The sequence below is a fragment of the Coregonus clupeaformis genome, chromosome 30 (assembly GCF_020615455.1).
Source record: "Coregonus clupeaformis isolate EN_2021a chromosome 30, ASM2061545v1, whole genome shotgun sequence".
Taxonomy (NCBI): Eukaryota; Metazoa; Chordata; class Actinopteri; order Salmoniformes; family Salmonidae; genus Coregonus; species Coregonus clupeaformis.
This window is the reverse complement of record NC_059221.1, coordinates 3,622,981-3,643,149: the sequence shown is the minus strand read 5'-3', so window position 1 is coordinate 3,643,149 and position 20,169 is coordinate 3,622,981. Positions and strand designations below refer to the sequence as shown.

The window sequence follows — 20,169 nt, the reverse complement described above, 5'->3', positions numbered from 1 at the left end:
CCAGGGTAGTGTAACGTAGATAGTCCCACATCTCTGCCTGCATCTACCATTCCCAAGGCGTTAAAACATTACAATATAGATCAGAGGGCAACACAGAGCTACAACACCAAAGAGCGGTAAACAAGTCAAGGGACATCCAGTCCGCTATGGCCAAGTTTCATGGAATAAGCAGCCATCGTGGAATTCCTTTTACATGTTAAGATACTGTATGTTGAGTCCATTTAAAATTCGTATTTATTTTTCAAATAAGTATCATAATGAGTAGATAAAAGCACTTGTTTCCAAATACAATTGAACAGACTCTGCTTGCATAGCTAATGATGAAATCTAAGGCTTGTAAGTAATTAAAGCAACTGTCCAGTGAAAATCTCACTTTTAAAAGTTCATATTCTGTTAACTCATACACATGTCCAAAACATACATTGGAGGAAAAAAACAACACTTAAAACCCCACCTCAAACTTGTATCTCAAACAAACAGTTTAAAAAATGCTTGCCATTTCCTCATAGAGGATGAGCTGGCCAATCAGCAGTCTACTCGCCCACACCATGTGACCGGTATACACCCACACCATTTTGTTGTTGGGGTATGCCCACACCATTCCAACATAGAAAAGCTGCTTTTAACATACTTAATTACCATTTTTGGGAAGAAAAACTATTTAACTAATATGGTAGTTAATTATAAGTCATTTCTATGAAATATGAGCTTTAATTAACTATACAGGTCATATTTCATAGAAATCTGGAAACACTGGACAGTTACTTTAAGATACAATTGGTAAAGTCTATGTAAATCATTTCAGTTTCATAGTCAAAACATGTAATCATCAACTTGAAGGCTTGCAGACAGCTCATTTCACCAAAGCTAATGTAAACACTAAAAGCATGCAATAGACAACTATGTATTCATTCTAAATACAGAACAGTAAACCAGTCTCTGTGTAATGATATCAGTTCTGTTTGAACCTGTTTGTTGCTATGGATTGTCGTCTAGGACAGGAGATTGAGTTGCTGACAGCTAACTCAATTTTGCCCTCTTCATCTGATTTTAGCTAATGTCATCTGATGGACATGTCTCTAGACCATATGTTCAGTTTCAGACACAGTGTCTATTCCCCCCCAACCAAGTTGAAAAGGACATCAGTTTAGTGAAATAGTTACTTATGTTCAACTAGTGCTTGAGAATCTGTGTGATAAATTAGAGTTACTGTTTGTATTAAAGTAAATGAAATTGAAATGCCATTCAAAACATGATTTGTTTATTTTATTTAGAAACTTCAAAAAATATATCTAAAAGCCATCCATTGTTACATGTCCATTCACTAACTACATACAGGCTTTTCTAGCCATTCTCCTCAAGACATCAGCTTGAGTTTACTAAATGGAATTAAGACAGTCAGTTGGTTGCCGACTGAATTGACTTATAAATAAATACTTAAATTCAAGTAGAAATCTATGGGAAAAAAGCAGTTGGTACAACAACCGAAGACTAATGACTACTGAGGGAACTACCTTTAATTTGCCATTAGGATAGATAGATTCACATGAACATCTAGATGATATGAACATAAACAAAAACAAAAGCACTGGATGACATTTTCTCTCAGCTAATGAGTGGTTTCACCACCTTGACTGGTTGGTCCTGAAATTCACACATGTCTATTAATATCAAATTTCTCAAGTCATGTAACACAAGAATCGCCGTGTTCTAGTAAACAAACATAAAAATCCCCCTTACAAAAACAGAACAAAAAAGTACAAAAATAAAAAATACAAATGAATAAATATGTACTGTTATAAATAAAAGTGGTAAATTCAAACATTGACAAAATAAAATAACAGGTCAACTAACAACTTAAGTATGGTATGAAAAGATGAACAAGTCTGATGATGTAAGGGTCTCATAATAAAATGCAAGAACTGGAGTTTAAAGCTCTTGCTGAAGAGACTCAAGGCTGGGGACTTGGTGGAGGAGGTGGGCTGGGCTTCCCTCTTCCCAAAGTGTTGGGTAGTTGCCGCGTTCACATGCTAGTCGGAACTAAGAAAGTCAGACATTTCCAACTTGCTAATTGGTTGTAGTTATACACCGTTCAACCAGTTAGCAAGTTGGACATTTCTGAGCTTCCTAGTTCCGACTAGCACGTGAACGCGGCATGAGACAGTAGGCAGCCTACGTATGTAATGAGGGGGGCAGTAACACAGTCAGCAGTAACAGAAATTAAAAGTTATGTTGTTTATTAAACAGGAACCAGGTCACATACCTGACTCCCCCCTCAGTAAATCAATGTACCGGTACTTTGAATACTATAACCTTTGTTATTCAGTGAAGTCTTAAGCCAGTATCATCTTTACAATGAGCTCACTAAGTCTATAATGACAAACTGTGACCAAATTAGGGAAAGACACCCTCTTCTCTAGGCCAATAGCAGTTGACGGTGATGTTTGGTCGCATTAGAGAATGATCCTCTCTGGAGAGTACTTTAAGTTGTACTTTTTTTTGGCACAGCTATTATTGACTTCCCTCAAATTATTTTGGTTTGACAATGACCTTTTGTTTGTTTTTCCGTTGAAATCACATATGCCAGAGATGAGAAAAGGGAACAGAAAACAAGTGTTCATGCTATCCACAAGGCAGAGTGAGTCATTATGACAGAAGTTCTCTACTCTAGAACCCATGGGTACACAACACAGAAAGGGAAGTAGACAGGTGACCCACCTGACCACCAGAGGGGTCATGGGTTATATTTGCATCACTTAGCAAAGCTACAGTAAGACTATGGGTGAGATCCAGGTCCTAGGATTGCCCGTCTCGCTGTTTCTCTACACCCACTAGGTAACATTCAGAGAGACAGAGGCAAGGCATTTTCAATTCAGCTCCCTTTGGACAGTTGGAGCTTAGCAAGAACATCATTTTCACATCGTCACCTATAGACAGGCAATCAATTTGAAAAATGTAGAAGATATCAAAAATGGAAATCAGATCTTCCCAAGTGTGATGCCTGTCCCCAAGGTCTGCGTTAAAGGCGTAAATAAGCGTACATTCTTTGAGTTTAAGGTTTTTGACTTTTCGTTTTTCACCCGACAAAGAGCCTAACTGTTTCTTTGAATTCAGTCTCAAGTAGTCCATTTTCTGATTATGATAACATTTCTCAAAAAACGAAACACAGCACTCCTGGCTGGCAGTAAATTCAAGGGCAAATCAAATCGATTTTGAAAACAGTTGTGACATGTTTAGAGCACGACTACTATGTAAAATAATATTCAGTAGCAAATAATGACAATCAAGAACAATATTATGTAACTGATATGTTGCGCCATACAATAATTACTACCAACTATGTATATGAAATTGACTTATTAACTCTAGTCTATTGTCAGTTAGTTATTAACCTAGTCTGTCATCAACTGTTGGAAAAATGATTTTTTTTAAATAGAAGACAAAACAGCACATCCCAGTGGCGAATCAGGGTCTTTGCAGTTCCAAACCCAGCAGTTGCTCGCTTCAGTGATTTGTAAAAGCCAGTATAGGACAACATTTTGGAAGCCCCAAGTTCGTTTTCTTTATCATATACACTCAGTTTTTTCTTTTTTTCCTCTTTTTAAATAAGATATTCAGCATAAGGATTTGTTGCTTTGTCCAGTCTGTTATATCCCAATACAGATTCTCCTTTTCTGAAAGGCGTGCATGTTGCACTTGGGATGGGGAATAGGGCTAGTGGAGGTGGATGGGGATTGGTTGTCCTTTCCCTTTCTCTCCAGCTCTCCTAGCCCCAGAAAACCCACTAACTGTCCCCTACAACCCACATGCCTCTTCCCTACGTTTGGAGGCTCTCATTGTCCCATCACCTCAATAACATCATCATCATCATCGATCGTTGTTGCTGTCTGAGCTGCTACCACCGGCGTTCTCTGCCGAGCCGTGGGCATCAGAGCGACCCAGCCCCGCCCCCATCAGGCCGGAGGAGGAGGGGAAGTGGGAGAAGAAGCTGGAGCCAGTGGGGCCTGGGGTGGCCGCCGGTAGCCCCCCGGGGAGCAGCAAGCTAGGGTACATGCCCAGGGACTGGCCGTAGGACATGGGGAAGCCTGGGGGCAGCATGCCAGCCATACCAGCACCCAGCATGAAGGGAGCTAGGGAGGCCGAGTCAGAGGCAGCTGAGGAGGAGGAGGTGGTGGTGGAGGAGGAAGACCTGGAGGAGGAGCTAGAAAGGGTGCCGCCCCCCAGGCCGAAGGGGTCGGGAGTCATGGGGAACATGAGACTGTGGTCACTCCGCTGGCTGTGGGGCTGGAAGTAGGGCGAGCCGGCCCCCAAGAATATGGGGTGCCCCACGGAGCCCAGCATGGCTTGGTTGAGGCCCATGGGTGGGAGGTCATAACCCGTCGTGAAGGGAAAAGCCTGGGCCGAGGTGCGCTTGCTGGGGGCCGGCTGCTTTTTATTGGCCCGTTCGACGGTGGACAGGGTGGAGGCCTTGCGCTTGGTGCCCCTCAGGTCCAGGGCAGCAATGGCATCTGTGCTGCGCTGGGCCGTGGCGGAGGCATCGCTCCAGGGCTTGGCATGGCTGGTCATCCTGCTGCCATTGGTGCTCTCCGCCGGCGCCTTCTCCTGTGGAGCCGCTGCACCTGCAGACAAAGCCTTGGAGCCCTGCTGATGCTGGGCCTTGGTTCTGGTTGCAGCCGCGTACCTCTGGAGCTCACTCAGGATCTCAGGGCTGTCGGGGGAGAGCGGGCGAGTCACACAGCCGTTGGTGGAGGCCTCGTCCGATGCCTTCTGGGTGTCTGAGGTAGGGAAGGTAAGACAGACGGGTCAGATACTTCTCTACGCTAACAGAAACCATCAGCACTGGATAAAAACAGATCTATATGGACCAAATGAGTAGAATCTATACTGACTAAAGGTTGAGTTGCTACCTTTGGGTGCAGCGGCTGAGTTCTCCTCCCCTGCCTTGGGCTTGCTTGCAGCGCGGATGGCAAATATCCTCCCATCACAAGTCCTGATGTAGGTCCCTTTGGTTCCTCTGATGATGTGGATGCTCTCTCCTGCACTGATCCTGGCCTTGACATCAGTTGAACTGTTGGTTTCAGGTATCACGATATCTGTGGTGGTGACGATCTTCTGGACGAAGACGCCCGCCTTCTGCAGGTAGTTGACGGGAAAGCCCGAGCTGGAGTCTGAGTCTGCTATGGGGGCAGAGCTGTGAGATGCCTGGCGAGGCATCATGGGAATTGGAGTCGACTGAACGGGGCGGACGCTGGCCACCGGCTTCTCATCTTGCCGAGGGGGTGGGCGCCTGAAGGGGGGCAAGGGAGAGGAAAGATGAGAGGGTTAAATATTTTATCAACAGTTTAAACTTTGGAATTCAAAACTTGGTGTCACATTAGGCATCTCTCTGTATGTCTCCCTAGGACCATGCCTCGAGACACCCTGACATGACGATTCCTGGCAGTCCCCAGCCCACCTGGTCGTGCTGTTCTGCCTTCAGCTGTGGAACCGAATGATTCAACCGGGAGTGCTACCTTGTCCCGAACCTGTTGTTCTAGGTTTCTTCCTTTTAGGGAGTTTTTCCTAGCCACTTTGCTTCTGCATTGCTTGCTAGTCTGGGTATCTGATGTAAAAGGGGCTTTACAAAACACATTTGATTGATTGACTGTTTGCAATTGTAGTATTGTTACTGAGAAAATTTACTGATCTGGTGAAAAAAGGAACTAAAATCGTGTCTGTCTTTGGGGACCATCTCACCAGTTGCGCTGGCTGAAGGCAGGGATGTTTGTAAGGCTCTGGTCGCTGGCGGGGTAATAGTGGGCGTAAGAGGGGCGTGTGTAGGGCACCGACGCACGCTTCTCATCCTCGTAGCTCTTCTTGGCGGCCTTCTTCTCGGCTTTGGTGAGTTTCATCTCCCGTCGGTCCACCAGGAGAGACTCGTGGTGAAAGGGTTGCTGGAGAGACAGACATAGAGAGCAATTTCACTCAAACTACTCTCCAAGTATAATATGCCGTCATGTAGGTTATAATTCTGGATAGAACTGTTAATAAAGTGGCATGTTGATGAGAGTGAGAGTTCAATGTGGAAATGATGGGTTGAAACAGAGTCTGTCCATGATTCAGTGAGCTAGGTGTATGTATCATGTGGATGAGTATCAACTTTCATACAGCCAAGGAGTAGACAGTATAGATGTACATATCTATATACACACATCATACTGTACATCTAGTATAGGTCTAACCTTGGTAACCAGGTGTGGGTAGAGTGTATAATACAGTATGGTGTGCATATAGACATGTACTCTACCAGTCAAACGTTTGGACACACCTACTCATTCAAGAGTTTTTCTTTATTTTCACTATTTTTTACATTGTAGAATAATAGTGAAGACATCAAAACTATGAAATAATACATACGGAATGATGTAGTAACCAAAAAAGTGTTAAACAAATCAAAATATATTTTATATTTGAGATTCTTCAAATAGCCACCCTTTGCCTTGATGACAGCTTTGCACACTCTTGGCATTCTCTCAACCAGCTTCATGAGGTACTCACCTGGAATGCATTTCAATTAACAGGTGTGCCTTCTTAAAAGTTAATTTGTGGAATTTCTTTCCTTCTTAATGCGTTTGAGCCAAACAGTTGTGTTGTGACAAGGTAGGGGGGGTATAGAGAAGATAACCCTATTTGGTAAAAGACCAAGTCCATATTATGGCAAGGACAGCTCAAATAAGCAAAGAGAAACAACAGTCCATCATTACTTTATGACATGAAGGTCAGTCAATACAGAACATTTCAAGAACTTTGTTTCTTCAAGTGCAGTCACAAAAACCATCAAGTGCTATGATGAAACTGGCTCTCATGAGGACCGCCACAGGAAAGGAAGACCCAGAGTTACCTCTGCTGCAGAGGATAAGTTCATTAGAGTTACCAGCCTAAGAAATTGCAGCCCAAATAAATGCTTCACAGAGTTGAAGTAACAGACACATCTCAAATCAACTGGTCAGAGGAGACTGTGTGAATCAGGCCTCCATGGTCGAATTGCTGCAAAGAAACCACTACTAAAGGACACCAATAAGAAGAAGAGACTTACTTGGGCCAAGAAACACGAGCAATGGACATTAGTCCTTTGATCTGGATTCCAAATTTGAGATTTTACATTCCGCTGTGTCTTTGTGAGACGCGGTGTGGGTGAACGGATGATCTCCGCATGTGTATTTCCCACCGTAAAGCATGGAGGAGGAGGTGTTATGGTGTGGGGGTGCTTTGCTGGTGACACTGTCTATGATTTATTTAGAAGTCAACTTAACCAGGATGGCTACCACAGCATTCTGCAGCGATACGCCATCCTATCTGGTTTGGGCTTAGTGGGACTATCATTTGTTTTTCAACAGTACAATGACCCAACACACCTCCAGGCTGTGTAAGGGCTATTTTACCAAGAAGGAGGGTGATGGAGTGCTGCATCAGATGACCTGGCCTCCACAATCCCCTGACCTCAACCCAATTGAGATGGTTTGGGATGAGTTGGATCACAGAGGGAAGGAAAAGCAGCCAACAAGTGCTCAGTATTTGTGGGAACTCCTTCAAGACTGTTGGAAAAGCATTCCAGGTGAAGCTGGTTGAGAGAATGCCAAGAGTGTGCAAAGCTGTCATCAAGGCAAAGGGTGGCTATTTGAAGAATCTCAAATATAAAATATATTTTCATTTGTTTAACACTTTTTTGGTTACTACATGATTCCATATGTGTTATTTCATAGTTTGTAGAAAATACAATGTAGAAAATAGTAAAAATAAAGAATGAGTAGGTGTCCAAACTTTTGACTGGTACTGTATATACCTTGGTGACGAGGTGAGGGTAGAGCTGACAGGCCTGTGATGTAGTGTGTGTATATAGGTGTGTGGTTACCTTGGTGACGAGGTGAGGGTAGAGCTGACAGGCCTGTGATGTAGTGTGTGTTTATAGATGTGTATATAGGTGTGTGGTTACCTTGGTGACGAGGTGAGGGTAGAGCTGACAGGCCTGTGATGTAGTGTGTGTTTATAGATGTGTATATAGGTGTGTGGTTACCTTGGTGACGAGGTGAGGGTAGAGCTGGCAGGCCTGTCTGATGCCCGTCTCCATCTCCTGGTGGGGCTGTAGTTGCACCTGTGACACGTCAGGCTCCTCCTCCACAAAGTGCAGCAGAGACTCCACCTCCCTCCGCGTGAACGACAGCACCGGGTTCAGGTCATCCACCACTCGGTCTTCAGAAAAGAGAGAGGGATGGTGTGAAGAGAGGGGGTTACACTGTGTGTCTAGGGCCATCAACAGCTACATGAAAAGGTCTGCGTGTGACATGAAACGTGGCATACAGCATACCCTGGCCATGTCTATTTTATTTTTCAACTCAATTCTAAGAGTGTGGGCCTTCCCTTTTTGTGTATACAGCATAGCTGAAATTGGAGCGGACCAATATGTGTGACATTTACATTTTTACATTTTAGTCATTTAGCAGACGCTTTTATCCAGAGCGACTTACAAATACATATACCTGCTTTTTTCGTACTGGTCCCCCGTGTGAATCAAACCCACAACCTTGACGTTGCAAGCGCCATGCTCTAGCAACTGAGCCAAACAACGGCAAACTATGTCAAAGCACTTTGGCCGTGGTGCACATGAAGTAGGAGTAGGAATGCACTTAGTCTGACTTCACAGGGTCTGACCGTTCAGAGGACTGCTGCACTTCACAGCACACACACTGTTTTGCATTCTAGTGAAGTGGACTGGGCCGGATGAAGTGCACTTAACAGGGTAGGCTTGTGGTAAGAGTAGATTCAAAATACTAATAGCAGATGTCCATGTAATAGTAGGCCTAGTAGACATGGCTGGAGGAAGCAGAGGTGTCTTGGTAGGCCGGAGTGTAGTCTGTATGTAGTCAGTATCCATTCTATTTTATTTCATCCTATTCTGTGTTTGTTTGGTTAGCTGGTTACTCACCGGACATGCCCTGCTTGGAGATCTGTCGGTCGTAGATCTTCTTCTCCAGGGTGAAGTCACAGACCAGGCGGTAGATGTGGCAGGGTTTCTTCTGGCCGTAGCGGTACACTCGACATACGGCCTGGGCGTCGTGACAAGGGTTCCAGGAGGCATCGAACACCACCACGCGGTTAGCCCCTATCAGGTTCACCCCCAGACAGCCAGCCCTGAGGATGGGGAGAAGCACACGTCACTGACCTGATATGTGTGTGTGTGTGTGTGTGGTGTGTGTATGTATGTATGTATGTATGTACAGTTAAGTCTGAATTTTACATACACTTAGGTTGGAGTCATTAAAACTCGTTTTTCAACCACTCCACACATTTCTTGTTAACAAACTATAGTTTTGGTAAGTCGGTTAGGACATCTACTTTGTGCATGACACAAGTAATTTTTCCAACAATTGTTTACAGACAGATTATTTCACTTATAATTCACTGTATCACAATTCCAGTGGGTCAGAAGTTTACATACACTAAGTTGACTGTGCCTTTAAACAGCTTGTACAATTCCAGAAAATGATGTCTTGGCTTTAGAAGTTTCTGATAGGCTAATTGACATAATTTGAGTCAATTGGAGGGGTACCTGTGGATGTATTTCAAGGCCTACCTTCAAACTCAGTGCCTCTTTGCATGACATCATGGGAAAATCAAAAGAAATCAGCCAAGACCTCAGCAAACAAATTGTAGCCCTCCACAAGTCTGGTTCATCCTTGGGAGCAATTTCCAAACGCCTGAAGGTACCACGTTCATCTGTACAAACAATAGTACGCAACACCATGGGACCACACAGCCGTCATACCGCTCAGGAAGGAGACGCGTTCTGTCTCCTAGAGATGAACGTACTTTGGTGCGAAAAGTGTAAATCAATCTCAGAACAACAGCAAAAGACCCTGTGAAGATGCTGGAGGAAACAGGTACAAAAGTATCTATATCCACTGTAAAACGAGGCCTATATCGACATAACCTGAAAGGCCACTCAGCAAGGAAGAAGCCACTGCTCCAAAACCGCCATAAATAAGCCAGACTACGGTTTGCAACTGCACATGGAGAAAAAAAAGATCTTACTTTTTGGAGAAATGTCCTCTGGTCTGATGAAACAAAAATAGAACTGTTTGGCCATAATGACCATCTTTATGTTTGGAGGAAAAAGGTGGTTGCTTGCAAGCCGAAGAACACCATCCCAACCGTGAAGCACGGGGGTGGCAGCATCATGCTGTGGGGGTGCTTTGCTGCAGGAGGGACTGGTGCACTTCACAAAATAGATGGCATCATGAGGAAGGATATATTGAAGCAACATCTCAAGACATCAGTCAGGAAGTTAAAGCTTGGTCACAAATGGGTCTTCCAAATGGACAATGACCCCAAGCATACTTCCAAAGTTGTGGCAAAATGGCTTAAGGACAACAAAGTCAAGGTATTGGAGTGGCCATCACAAAGCCCTGACCTCAATCCTATAGAAAATGTGTGGGGAGAACTGAAAAAGCGTGTGCGAGCAAGGAGGCCTACAAACCTGACTCAGTTATACCAGCTCTGTCAGCAGGAATGGGCCAAAATTCACCCAACTTATTGTGGGAAGCTTGTGGAAGGCTACCCGACACGTTTGACCCAAGTTAAACAATTTAAAAGGCAATGCTACCAAATACTAATTGAGTGCATGTAAACTTCTGACCCACTGGGAATGTGATTAAAGAAATAAAAGCTGAAATAAATCATTCTCTCTACTATTATTCTGACATTTCACATTCTTAAAATAAAGTGGTGATCCTAACTGACCTAAGACAGGGAATTTTTACTAGGATTAAATGTCAGGAATTGTGAAAAACTGAGTTTAAATGTATTTGTCTAAGGTGAATGTAAACTTCCGACTTCAACTGTATGTACAGTTTGAAGGTAAGCCTTGAAATACATCCACGGGTACACTTCCAATTGACTGAAAGGATGTCAATTAGCCTATCAGAAGCTTCTAAAGCCATGACATCATTTTCTGGAATTTTCCAAGCTGTTTAAAGGCACAGTCAACTTAGTGTATGTAAACTTCTGACACACTGGAATTGTGATACAGTGAATTATAAGTGAAATAATCTGTCTGTAAACAAATGTTGGAAAAATTACTTGTGTATGCACAAAGTAGATGTCCTAACCGACTTGCCAAAACTACAGTTTGTTAACAAGAAATTTGTGGAGTGGTTGAAAAACGAGTTTTAATGACGCCAACGTAAGTGTATGTACATTTCCGACTTCAACTGTATGTATGTATTTTTTTAATTTTTTTATTTAATTTTTATTGTAACTAGTGTGGTTACTAGTGTGGCTATACATAAGTATGATTACATACAAATTATAATGATTCTACCAGTGTGATCCTGTGAAGGTCTTTTACCTGGTGGACAGCAGAAAGATCAAGACGGAGGTGTTGGACGGGTCGTTGAACTGGTTGATGAGTTTCTCCCTCTCTGAAGCAGATGTGCTCCCATCCAGTCCTAAGGAGAGGAACAATAAACAAAAGATTAAATCCCTTTCTCCAACACACAGGAACAACCATTTTTTACCCACAGGCTTCATACGCAGAATGATGGAGAGATATCAATATCCCCAGCAGGTGGCGATAGTCAATGTAAGTCAATGGGAAAAGTGGCAGCATGGGATTGGGGAGGCTGAATAAGTTTGTATAGCTTCAGTAAAAGACACCACAGGACAAACGGAGTCACAGCGACGTGGTGACAGCGGTGGTTGTCATGGGAACAGGGACACTTACTGTAGTAGTTGTGGTTGCGGACCCAGTTTTGGTTGTGGCCCTCTCTGGCGCTGCCCGCCGGTATGGCCCTCTTGGCCAGGAACTCCTCAATGACCGACAGGGTGGACAAACTCTGGCTGCACGAGAGACAGTGGAGGGAGGGATACGGTGAGGAGGGGTCCTTGGAAATTACAGTCAAACTAATTCAACCATTTCAGAAGTTTGTCTGTCTATCTGTGCTTCGAGCCATAGTCTTCGAGAATATGTTGCGTTGCAACAATTGTTTTAAAGGAACTGAAAAGAAAACTTGTAAAAATGTAAGATCAAAACAGTGAACTGTGAGGGCCTGTTCCTGTTTCTACCTGAAGACCAGGATCTTGTCTCCCTTCCTCACACTCTGGTCGATTAGGTGGAACAGCAGGACCATCTTAGCAGAGTTCTCCAAGAGCCCGGGTTTATAGTCAGACATGATCTCCTTCGCCTGAGAGCGAGCGAGAGAGAGAGAGAGGAGGCGATGAGATAACAGTCAGAACAGTAGTGTAATTGTAGTGCACAGTTTAGGCTAATAACCTGTTTTCACTGAAACCTATGACAGTATCCGTTCTAAATGAGCAGTCCTCAAATTGTTTTCCAACCGTCATATATCCATGATGACTCAACCCCCTGCCACTTAAACTGAATGGAAAACCAAAAAACATGGTAGTGAAGTGTGGTTGTGTACCCATTCGTAGGTGATGACCTGGTTGGCCTTCTCCTGCAGAGCGTTGAGACTCAGCCCTCCGATGCTGTTGGGGTCCTCCGGGGTCTTGCCCTTCTGGTTGGGGGCGGGGTAGCGGGCGTGGCCGTTGGTGATGTCATCCAGGTCCAGGTCCTGCTCATTGGCCAGATTCTCCTTCTGCAGCGCCTCGTACAGCACGTCTGGGTGGTTCCAGATCTGGTAGAGGAAGACATTTTTACAACATTAGGATGACGTCTGAATGAAATGTGGACATGTACACAGCATGTGATATATAGTGCATTCGGAAAGTATTCAGACCACTTGACTTTTTCCACATTTTGTTACGTTACAGCCTTATTCTAAAATGGAAATTTCCCCCTCATCAATCTATACACAATACCCCATAATGACAAAGCAAAAACAGGTTTTTAATTTTTTTGCAAATGTATTAAAAATTTCAAACTGAAATATTACATTTACATAAGTATTCAGATCCTTTACTCAGTACTTTGTTGAAGCACCTTTGGCAGCGATTACGGCCTCGAGTCTTCTTGGGTATGACGCTACAAGCGTGGCACACCTGTATTTGGGGAGTTTCTCCCATTCTTCTCTGCAGATCCTCTCAAGCTCTGTCAGGTTGGATGGGGAGCGTCGCTGCACAGCTATTTTCAGGTCTCTCCAGAGATATTCGATCGGGTTCATGTCCGGGCTCTGGCTGGGCCACTCAAGGACATTCAGAGACTTGTCCCGAAGCCACTCCTGCGTTGTCTTGGCTGTTTGCTTAGGGTCGTTGTCCTGTTGGAAGGTGAACCTTCGCCCTAGTCTGAGGTCCTGAGCACTCTGGAGCAGGTTTTCATCAAGGATCTCTCTGTACTTTGCTCCGCTCATTCTTCCCTCTATCCTGACTAGTCTCCCAGTCCCTGCTGCTGAAAAACATCCCCACAGCATGATGCTGCCACCACCATGCTTCACCGTAGGGATGGTGCCAGGTTTCCTCCAGACATGACGCTTGGCATTCAGGCCAAAGAGTTAAATCTTGGTTTGATCAGACCAGATAATCTTGTTTCTCATGGTCTGAGAGTCCTTTAGGTGCCTTTTGGCAAACTCCAAGCGGGCTGTTTTACTGAGGAGTGGCTTCCGTCTGGCCACTCTACCATAAAGGCCTGATTGTTGGAGTGCTGCAGAGATGGTTGTCCTTCTGGAAGGTTCTCCCATCTCCACAGAGGAACTCTGGAGCTCTGTCAGAGTGACCATTGGGTTATTGGTCACCTCCCTGACCACAGCCCTTCTCCCCCGATTGCTCAGTTTGGCCGGGCGGCCAGCTCTAGGAAGAGTCTTGGTGCTTACAAACTTCTTCCATTTAAGAATGACGGAGGCCACTGTGTTCTTGGGGACCTTCAAAGCTTTAGACATTTTTTGCTACCCTTCCCCAGATCTGTGCCTCGACACAATCCTGTCTCGGAGCTCTACGTACGGACAATTCCTTCGACCTCATGTCTTGGTTTGTTGCTCTGACATGCACTGTCAACTGTGGGACCTTATATAGACAGGTGTGTGCCTTTCCAAATCATGTCCAATCAATTGAATTTACCACAGGTGGACACCAATCAAGTTGTAGAAACATCTCAAGGATGATCAATGGAAACAGGATGCACCTGAGCTTAATCTCGAGTCTCATAGCAAAGGGTCTGAATACTGTATCTGTTTTTTATTTGTAATACATTTGCAAACATTTCTAGAAACCTGTTTTTTTCTTTGTCATTATAGGGTATTGTGTGTAGATTTTAGAATAAGGCTGTAACGTAAAACAAAATGTGGAAAGAGTCAAGGGGTCTGAACACTTTCCAATTGCACACATTTATTTTACTCCTGTGTATGCCAAAACAGACACAGACAGGCAGGCATGCATACCTTGCAGCAGACGCAGAAGGCCTTGAGTGGGTTGAGGCTGAGCCAGCCGCTGTTGCCTGCCTCTCTGAAGCGGTTCATGAACTCTGTGTAGAGGGCCCTCTGCAGGGGCGACAGGCGCACCATGATCACATGCTCGTCCTTGGAGGGGAGCTGGTCTTTCAGCACGTCATGGCCACGCCTGGGAACAAACACAACCACAACACAACCAGAGTTAGACCACAAATATCTTTTCCATACAGATCTCTTCTACATTCATGAACAAACAAAACTAGAATCTCCATTTAAAGTACTTTTTAGTCCAGGAATTCAACTGGGGCAGCAGGTAGGCTAGCGGTTATGGAGGCGAGCCAGCAACTGGATGGTTGACAGTTCAAATTCCGGGTCAGACGGGAATAATCTGGCGGGTAGTGAGCTGGCAACCAGAGGGTTGCTGGTATCAAAATCCTAGATCCCATTGCCTGCCGTTGTGTCCTTGAGCAAGGCACTTAACCCCCCACAACAACAGCTCCGCAGGCGCCGAGTGTGGCAGCCCCCCCGCACCTCTACAAAAAAACCTGTATGTGTATTTATGCATGTGTGTTTACGGAGGGGTTGGGTAAAAGCAGAAGTCAAATTTCGGTTGGACCTTGTTTGCAATTGACCAATAAAGTAAGCTTAAGACTTAATCTGAGAGAGGGAAACTGGCCTATAAAGTATACAGAGAATACTGTAGTAGCAACAGTTCATGTGGGTTATAACCAGCTCTCATTCTCACCTCTGGACGAAGCCTTCCAGCAGGCTATGAAGGACATGACTTCGGTATCTCATCAACCGGACGTCCTGAGGCGTGCTGTCCACACACTGCCCGTTCAGAATGGGCCTCTCAAACATGTTACTAAACTCCTGCCTGGTACCCAGGAAATCAGGCCTGACAAAGTCCACCATGCACCAGTACTCTATCAGGTTGTTCTGGAGTGGGTATCCTGTGAGGACCACGCGTCTCCGTGTACGGATGTTCTTCAGGGCCTGCGAGGTGCTGGCGTGGCAGTTCTTAATGCGGTGGCCCTCGTCACAGATCACCACGTCCGGGCCGGGGAGAGACAGGGCCTTCTCTATGTCTTCAGGAGGGTAGAGGGATGTCAAGTTAGAGTTATTTCAGGAACAATGGTAGCCCTGAAGGTAAGATGTGTATGTAGGACTGATCCAAGCATTTACTTTATGTTCCATTAATCCAAGTGACTCATGTTATCGGAGTCACTCATGATGGAGTCATACTAAAGTGATGTCGTGACTGGGTAACTGGAAACCCATGCACTCATGCACACATCCTGGAGCACATGAAAAATATCTAACAAAGTGTTATCTAACATGGGTTCTAACAAAAGGTTAAACATTAGAGCTCTCAAAATCCATATGTGCAGATGACCTTGGTTTCACGCCATAAGCGTCTGGTTTGAAAACTCTGAAAAGTTCAGGCCATGACTGACATAACAGTGTCGATTGACAGGTGTCACTCTGAGGTGACCTTTTTGACCTACTGACCTTTGAGGAGCTCCTGCTGCCGGTCCTCTTTGTCCAGGTCAATGACCACTGGTCCTTGGGGCTTCTTGGACTTCTTCTTCCGGCCCGCCACAAAGCTCTTCTTCAGGGACAGCAGGCGGTACATCTCATAACCCATCAGGAGCACGCCGCCATCCCGCGACCAGTCATAGATCACCTTCGCTCTGGTGGCAGTGGTTCTGAAAGAGATGAGGGAAGAGAGCGACGAGAGGGAAAGAGAGATGGCACATCAGTGACAATGTTACACGCATAATAGTACAGGCATTTAAAGTACATCAAGTATCAAGACCTTTAGCAAGAAGGTTTGATTAAGATATAATGAAACCTTCGTGCTAAAGGTCTTGATACTTGATGTACTTTAAATACCTTAAGTACTTCAAGTAGTTACACACCTGGGCGAGTCATATTTGTACATACAGTACCGGTCAAAAGTTTGGACACACCTACTCATTCAAGGGTTTTTCTTTATTTTTACTATTTTCTACATTGTAGAATTTTATATTTGAGATTCTTCAAATAGCCACCCTTTGCCTTGATGACAACTTTGCACACTCTTGGCATTCGCTCAACTAGCTTCACCTGGAATGCTTTTCCAACCGTCTTGAAGGAGTTCCCACATATGCTGAGCACTTGTTGGCTGCTTTTCCTTCCCTCTGTGGTCCGACTCATCCCAAACCATCTCAATTGGGTTGAGGTCAGGGGATTGTGGAGGCCATGTCATCTGATGCAGCACTCCATCACTCTCCTTCTTGGTCAAATAGCCCTTACATAGCCTGGAGGTGTGTTGGGTCATTGTACTGTTGAAAAACAAATGATAGTCCCACTAAACCCAAACCAGATGGGATGGCGTATCGCTGTAGAATGATGTGGTAGCCATGCTGGTTAAGTGTGCCTTGAATTCTAAATAAATCACAGACAGTGTCACCAGCAAAGCACCCCCACACCATAACACCACCTCCTCCATGCTTTACGGTGGGAAATACACATGAGGAGATCATATGTTCTCCCACACCGCGTCTCACAAAGACACGGCGGTTGGAACCAAAAATCTCAAATTTGGACTCCAGACCAAAGGACACATTTCCACCGGTGTAATGTCCATTACTTGTGTTTCTTGGCCCAAGAAGGTCTCTTCTTATTATTGGTGTCCTTTAGTAGTGGTTTCTTTGTAGCAATTCGACCATGAAGGCCTGATTCACACAGTCCCCTCTGAACAGTTGATGTTGAGATGTATCGGTGACTTGAACTCTGTGAAGAACAAAGGTACAGTTGAAGTCGGAAGTTTACATACACTTAGGTTGGAGTCATTAAAACTTGTTTTTCAACCACTCCACAAATGTATTGTTAACAAAGTTTTGGCAAGACGGTTAGGACATCTACTTTGTGCATGACACAAGTCATTTTTTCCAACAATTGTTTACAGACAGATTATTTCACTTATAATTCACTGTATCACAATTCCAGTGGGTCAGAAGTTTCCAAACACTAAGTTGACTGTGCCTTTAAACAGCTTGGAAAATTCCAGAAAACGATGTCTTGGCTTTAGAAGGTTCTGATAGGCTAATTGACATCATTTGAGTCAATTGGAGGTGTACCTGTGGATGTATTTCAAGGCCTACCTTCAAATTCAGTGCCTCTTTGCTTGACATCATGGGAAAATCAAAAGAAATCAGCCAAGACCTCATAAAACAAATTGTAGCCCTCCACAAGTCTGGTTCATCCTTGGGAGCAATTTCCAAACGCCTGAAGGTACCACGTTCATCTGTACAAACAATAGTACGCAACACCATGGGACCACACAGATGTCATACCGCTCAGGAAGGAGACGCGTTCTGTCTACTAGAGATGAACGTACTTTGGTGCGAAAAGTGCAAATCAATCCCAGAACAGCAGCAAAGGACCTTGTGAAGATGCTGGAGGAAACAGGTACAAAAGTATCTATATCCACAGTAAAACGAGTCCTATATCGACATAACCTGAAAGGCCGCTCAGCAAGGAAGAAGCCACTGCTCCAAAACCGCCATAAAAAAGCCAGACTACGGTTTGCCACTGCACATGGGGACAAAGATCGTACTTTTTGGAGAAATGTCCTCTGGTCTGATGAAACAAATATAGAACTGTTTGGCCATAATGACCATCGTTATGTTTGGAGGAAAAAGGGGGTCGCTTGCAAGCCGAAGAACACCATCCCAACTGTAAGGCACGGGGTGGCAGCATCTTGCTGTGGGGGTGCTTTGCTGCAGGAGGGACTGGTGCACTTCACAAAATAGATGGCATCATGAGGAAGGAATATTATGTGGATATATTGAAGCAACATCTCAAGACATCAGTCAGGAAGTTAAAGCTTGGTCGCAAATGGGTCTTCCAAATGGACAATGACCACAAGCATACTTCCAAAGTTGTGGCAAAATGGCTTAAGGACAACAAAGTCAAGGTATTGGAGTGGCCATCACAAAGCCCTGACCTCAATCCTATAGAAAATGTGTGGGCAGAACTGAAAAGGCGTGTGCGAGCAAGGAGGCCTTCTCTCTCTACTATTATTCTGACATTTCACATTCTTAAAATAAAGTGGTGATCTAACTGACCTAAGACAGGGCATTTTTACTAGGATTAAATGTCAGGAATTGTGAAAAACTGAGTTGAAATGTATTTGGCTAAGGTGTATGTAAACTTACGACTTCAACTGTAACTCTAATGAACTTATTCTCTGCAGCAGAGGTAACTCTGGGTCTTCCTTTCCTGTCGTGGTCCTCATGAGAGCCAGTTTCATCATAGCGCTTGATGGTTTTTGTGACTGCACTTGAAGAAACTTTCTAAGTTCTTCACATTTTCCGGATTGACTGACCTTCATGTCTTAAAAGTAATGATGGACTGTCGTTTCTCTTTGCTTATTTGAGCTGTTCTTGCCATAATATGGACTTGGTCTTTTACCAAATAGGGCCATCTTCTGTATAGCCCCCTACCTTGTCACAACACAACTGATTGGCTCAAACGCATTAAGAAGGAATAAATTCCACAAATTAACTTTTAAGAAGGCACACCTGTTAATTGAAATGTAATCCAGGTGACTACTTCATGAAGCTAGTTGAGAGAATGCCAAGAGTGTGCAAAGCTGTCATCAAGGAAAAGGGTGGCTACTTTGAAGAATCTCAAATATATTTAGATTTGTTTAAAACTTTTTTGGTGACTACATGATTCCATTTGTGTTATTTCATAGTTTTGATGTTTTCACTATTATTCTACAATGTAAAAAATAGTCAAAAAAAAAAAAAAAAACACTTGAATCAGCAGGTGTGTCCAAACTTTTGACTGGTAGTGTCCATATATTTATTTTTAGAGACAGATCCTGGCAGTTGTGTGATAGAAGCAGAGCGAGAAAGAGCTGTGATGAATATCTCAGAGTGGGAGTGAGTCATCTCTAGTCACTCACAAACACAAACCATGATCAAGGCTAAAAGGCTTCAGCTTTTAAAGGGGAGGGAGTGGGATATCCCTGTTCCCAGAGAGGACGGGAAACTCACTTGTGCTCGTCATTCAGGATGTGGACCTTGAAGCTGCGCGGGGAGAAGTGGGCGGGGTTGATGTCCGCAGGTAATGCCTCAGAGGAAGGGACCCAGAGGTTAAACTCAGCCAGCCAGTTCTGTAACGTGTTGACCTGTAGCGAGAGGGTAGAGAGCGAGAGAGAGAGGGGTAGAGAGAGAGAAAGAGGTACAGAGGTAGAGCAAGGTAGAGAGAGAAAGAGGTATAGAGGTAGAGAGAACACAGAGAGAGAACACAGAGAGAAACAGAGAAATAGCAGAATGAGAGAGGTAGAGAGAGTGAGGTAGAGAGCGAGGTAGAGAGAGAGTGAGGTAGAGAGCGCGAGGTAGTGAGAGAGAGAGGTAGAGAGAGAAGAGAGAGAAGGGGTAGTGAGAGAGAGGTAGAGAGGTAGAAGTAGAGAGAGGTAGCGGTAAAGAGAGGCGTAGAGAGAGGGGTCGTGAGTAAGAGGTAGAGAGAGGGGAAGTGAGAGAGAGGTAGAGCGTGCGAGGTAGAGAGCGCGCAAGGTAGAGAGAGTGAGCGCGAGGTAGAGAGAGCGAGCGCGAGGTAGAGAGAGCGAGCGCGAGGTAGAGAGAGCGAGCGCGAGGTAGAGAGAGCGAGGTAGAGAGAGCGAGCGCGAGGTAGAGAGAGCGAGCGCGAGGTAGAGAGAGGCGAGCGCGAGGTAGAGAGAGCGAGCGCGAGGTAGAGAGAGAGCGAGCGCGAGGTAGAGAGAGCGAGCGCGAGGTAG

The 20,169-nt window shown here is 44.7% G+C and overlaps 1 protein-coding gene across 3 annotated transcripts in view; it reads right to left on the bottom strand.

Annotated features, from left to right (window-relative positions):
• Positions 1–1,244: 1,244 nt before the first annotated feature.
• Positions 1,245–20,169, bottom strand: part of LOC121545496 (helicase ARIP4) — an 87,264-nt gene continuing 68,339 nt past the window's right edge. For all 3 annotated transcript variants that reach the window (XM_041856058.2, XM_041856059.2, XM_041856060.2), the window contains 13 exons: positions 19,427–19,560; positions 15,888–16,084; positions 15,121–15,463; positions 14,367–14,544; positions 12,459–12,671; positions 12,100–12,218; positions 11,759–11,874; positions 11,384–11,483; positions 8,963–9,168; positions 8,054–8,229; positions 5,737–5,933; positions 4,908–5,287; positions 1,245–4,775 (listed from right to left, as the gene is read on the bottom strand). In XM_041856058.2, coding sequence (XP_041711992.2) covers positions 3,868–4,775; positions 4,908–5,287; positions 5,737–5,933; positions 8,054–8,229; positions 8,963–9,168; positions 11,384–11,483; positions 11,759–11,874; positions 12,100–12,218; positions 12,459–12,671; positions 14,367–14,544; positions 15,121–15,463; positions 15,888–16,084; positions 19,427–19,560 — 3,267 coding nt within the window. In that variant the 3' untranslated portion in view covers positions 1,245–3,867. The remainder of the gene's footprint in view (positions 4,776–4,907; positions 5,288–5,736; positions 5,934–8,053; positions 8,230–8,962; positions 9,169–11,383; positions 11,484–11,758; positions 11,875–12,099; positions 12,219–12,458; positions 12,672–14,366; positions 14,545–15,120; positions 15,464–15,887; positions 16,085–19,426; positions 19,561–20,169) is intronic.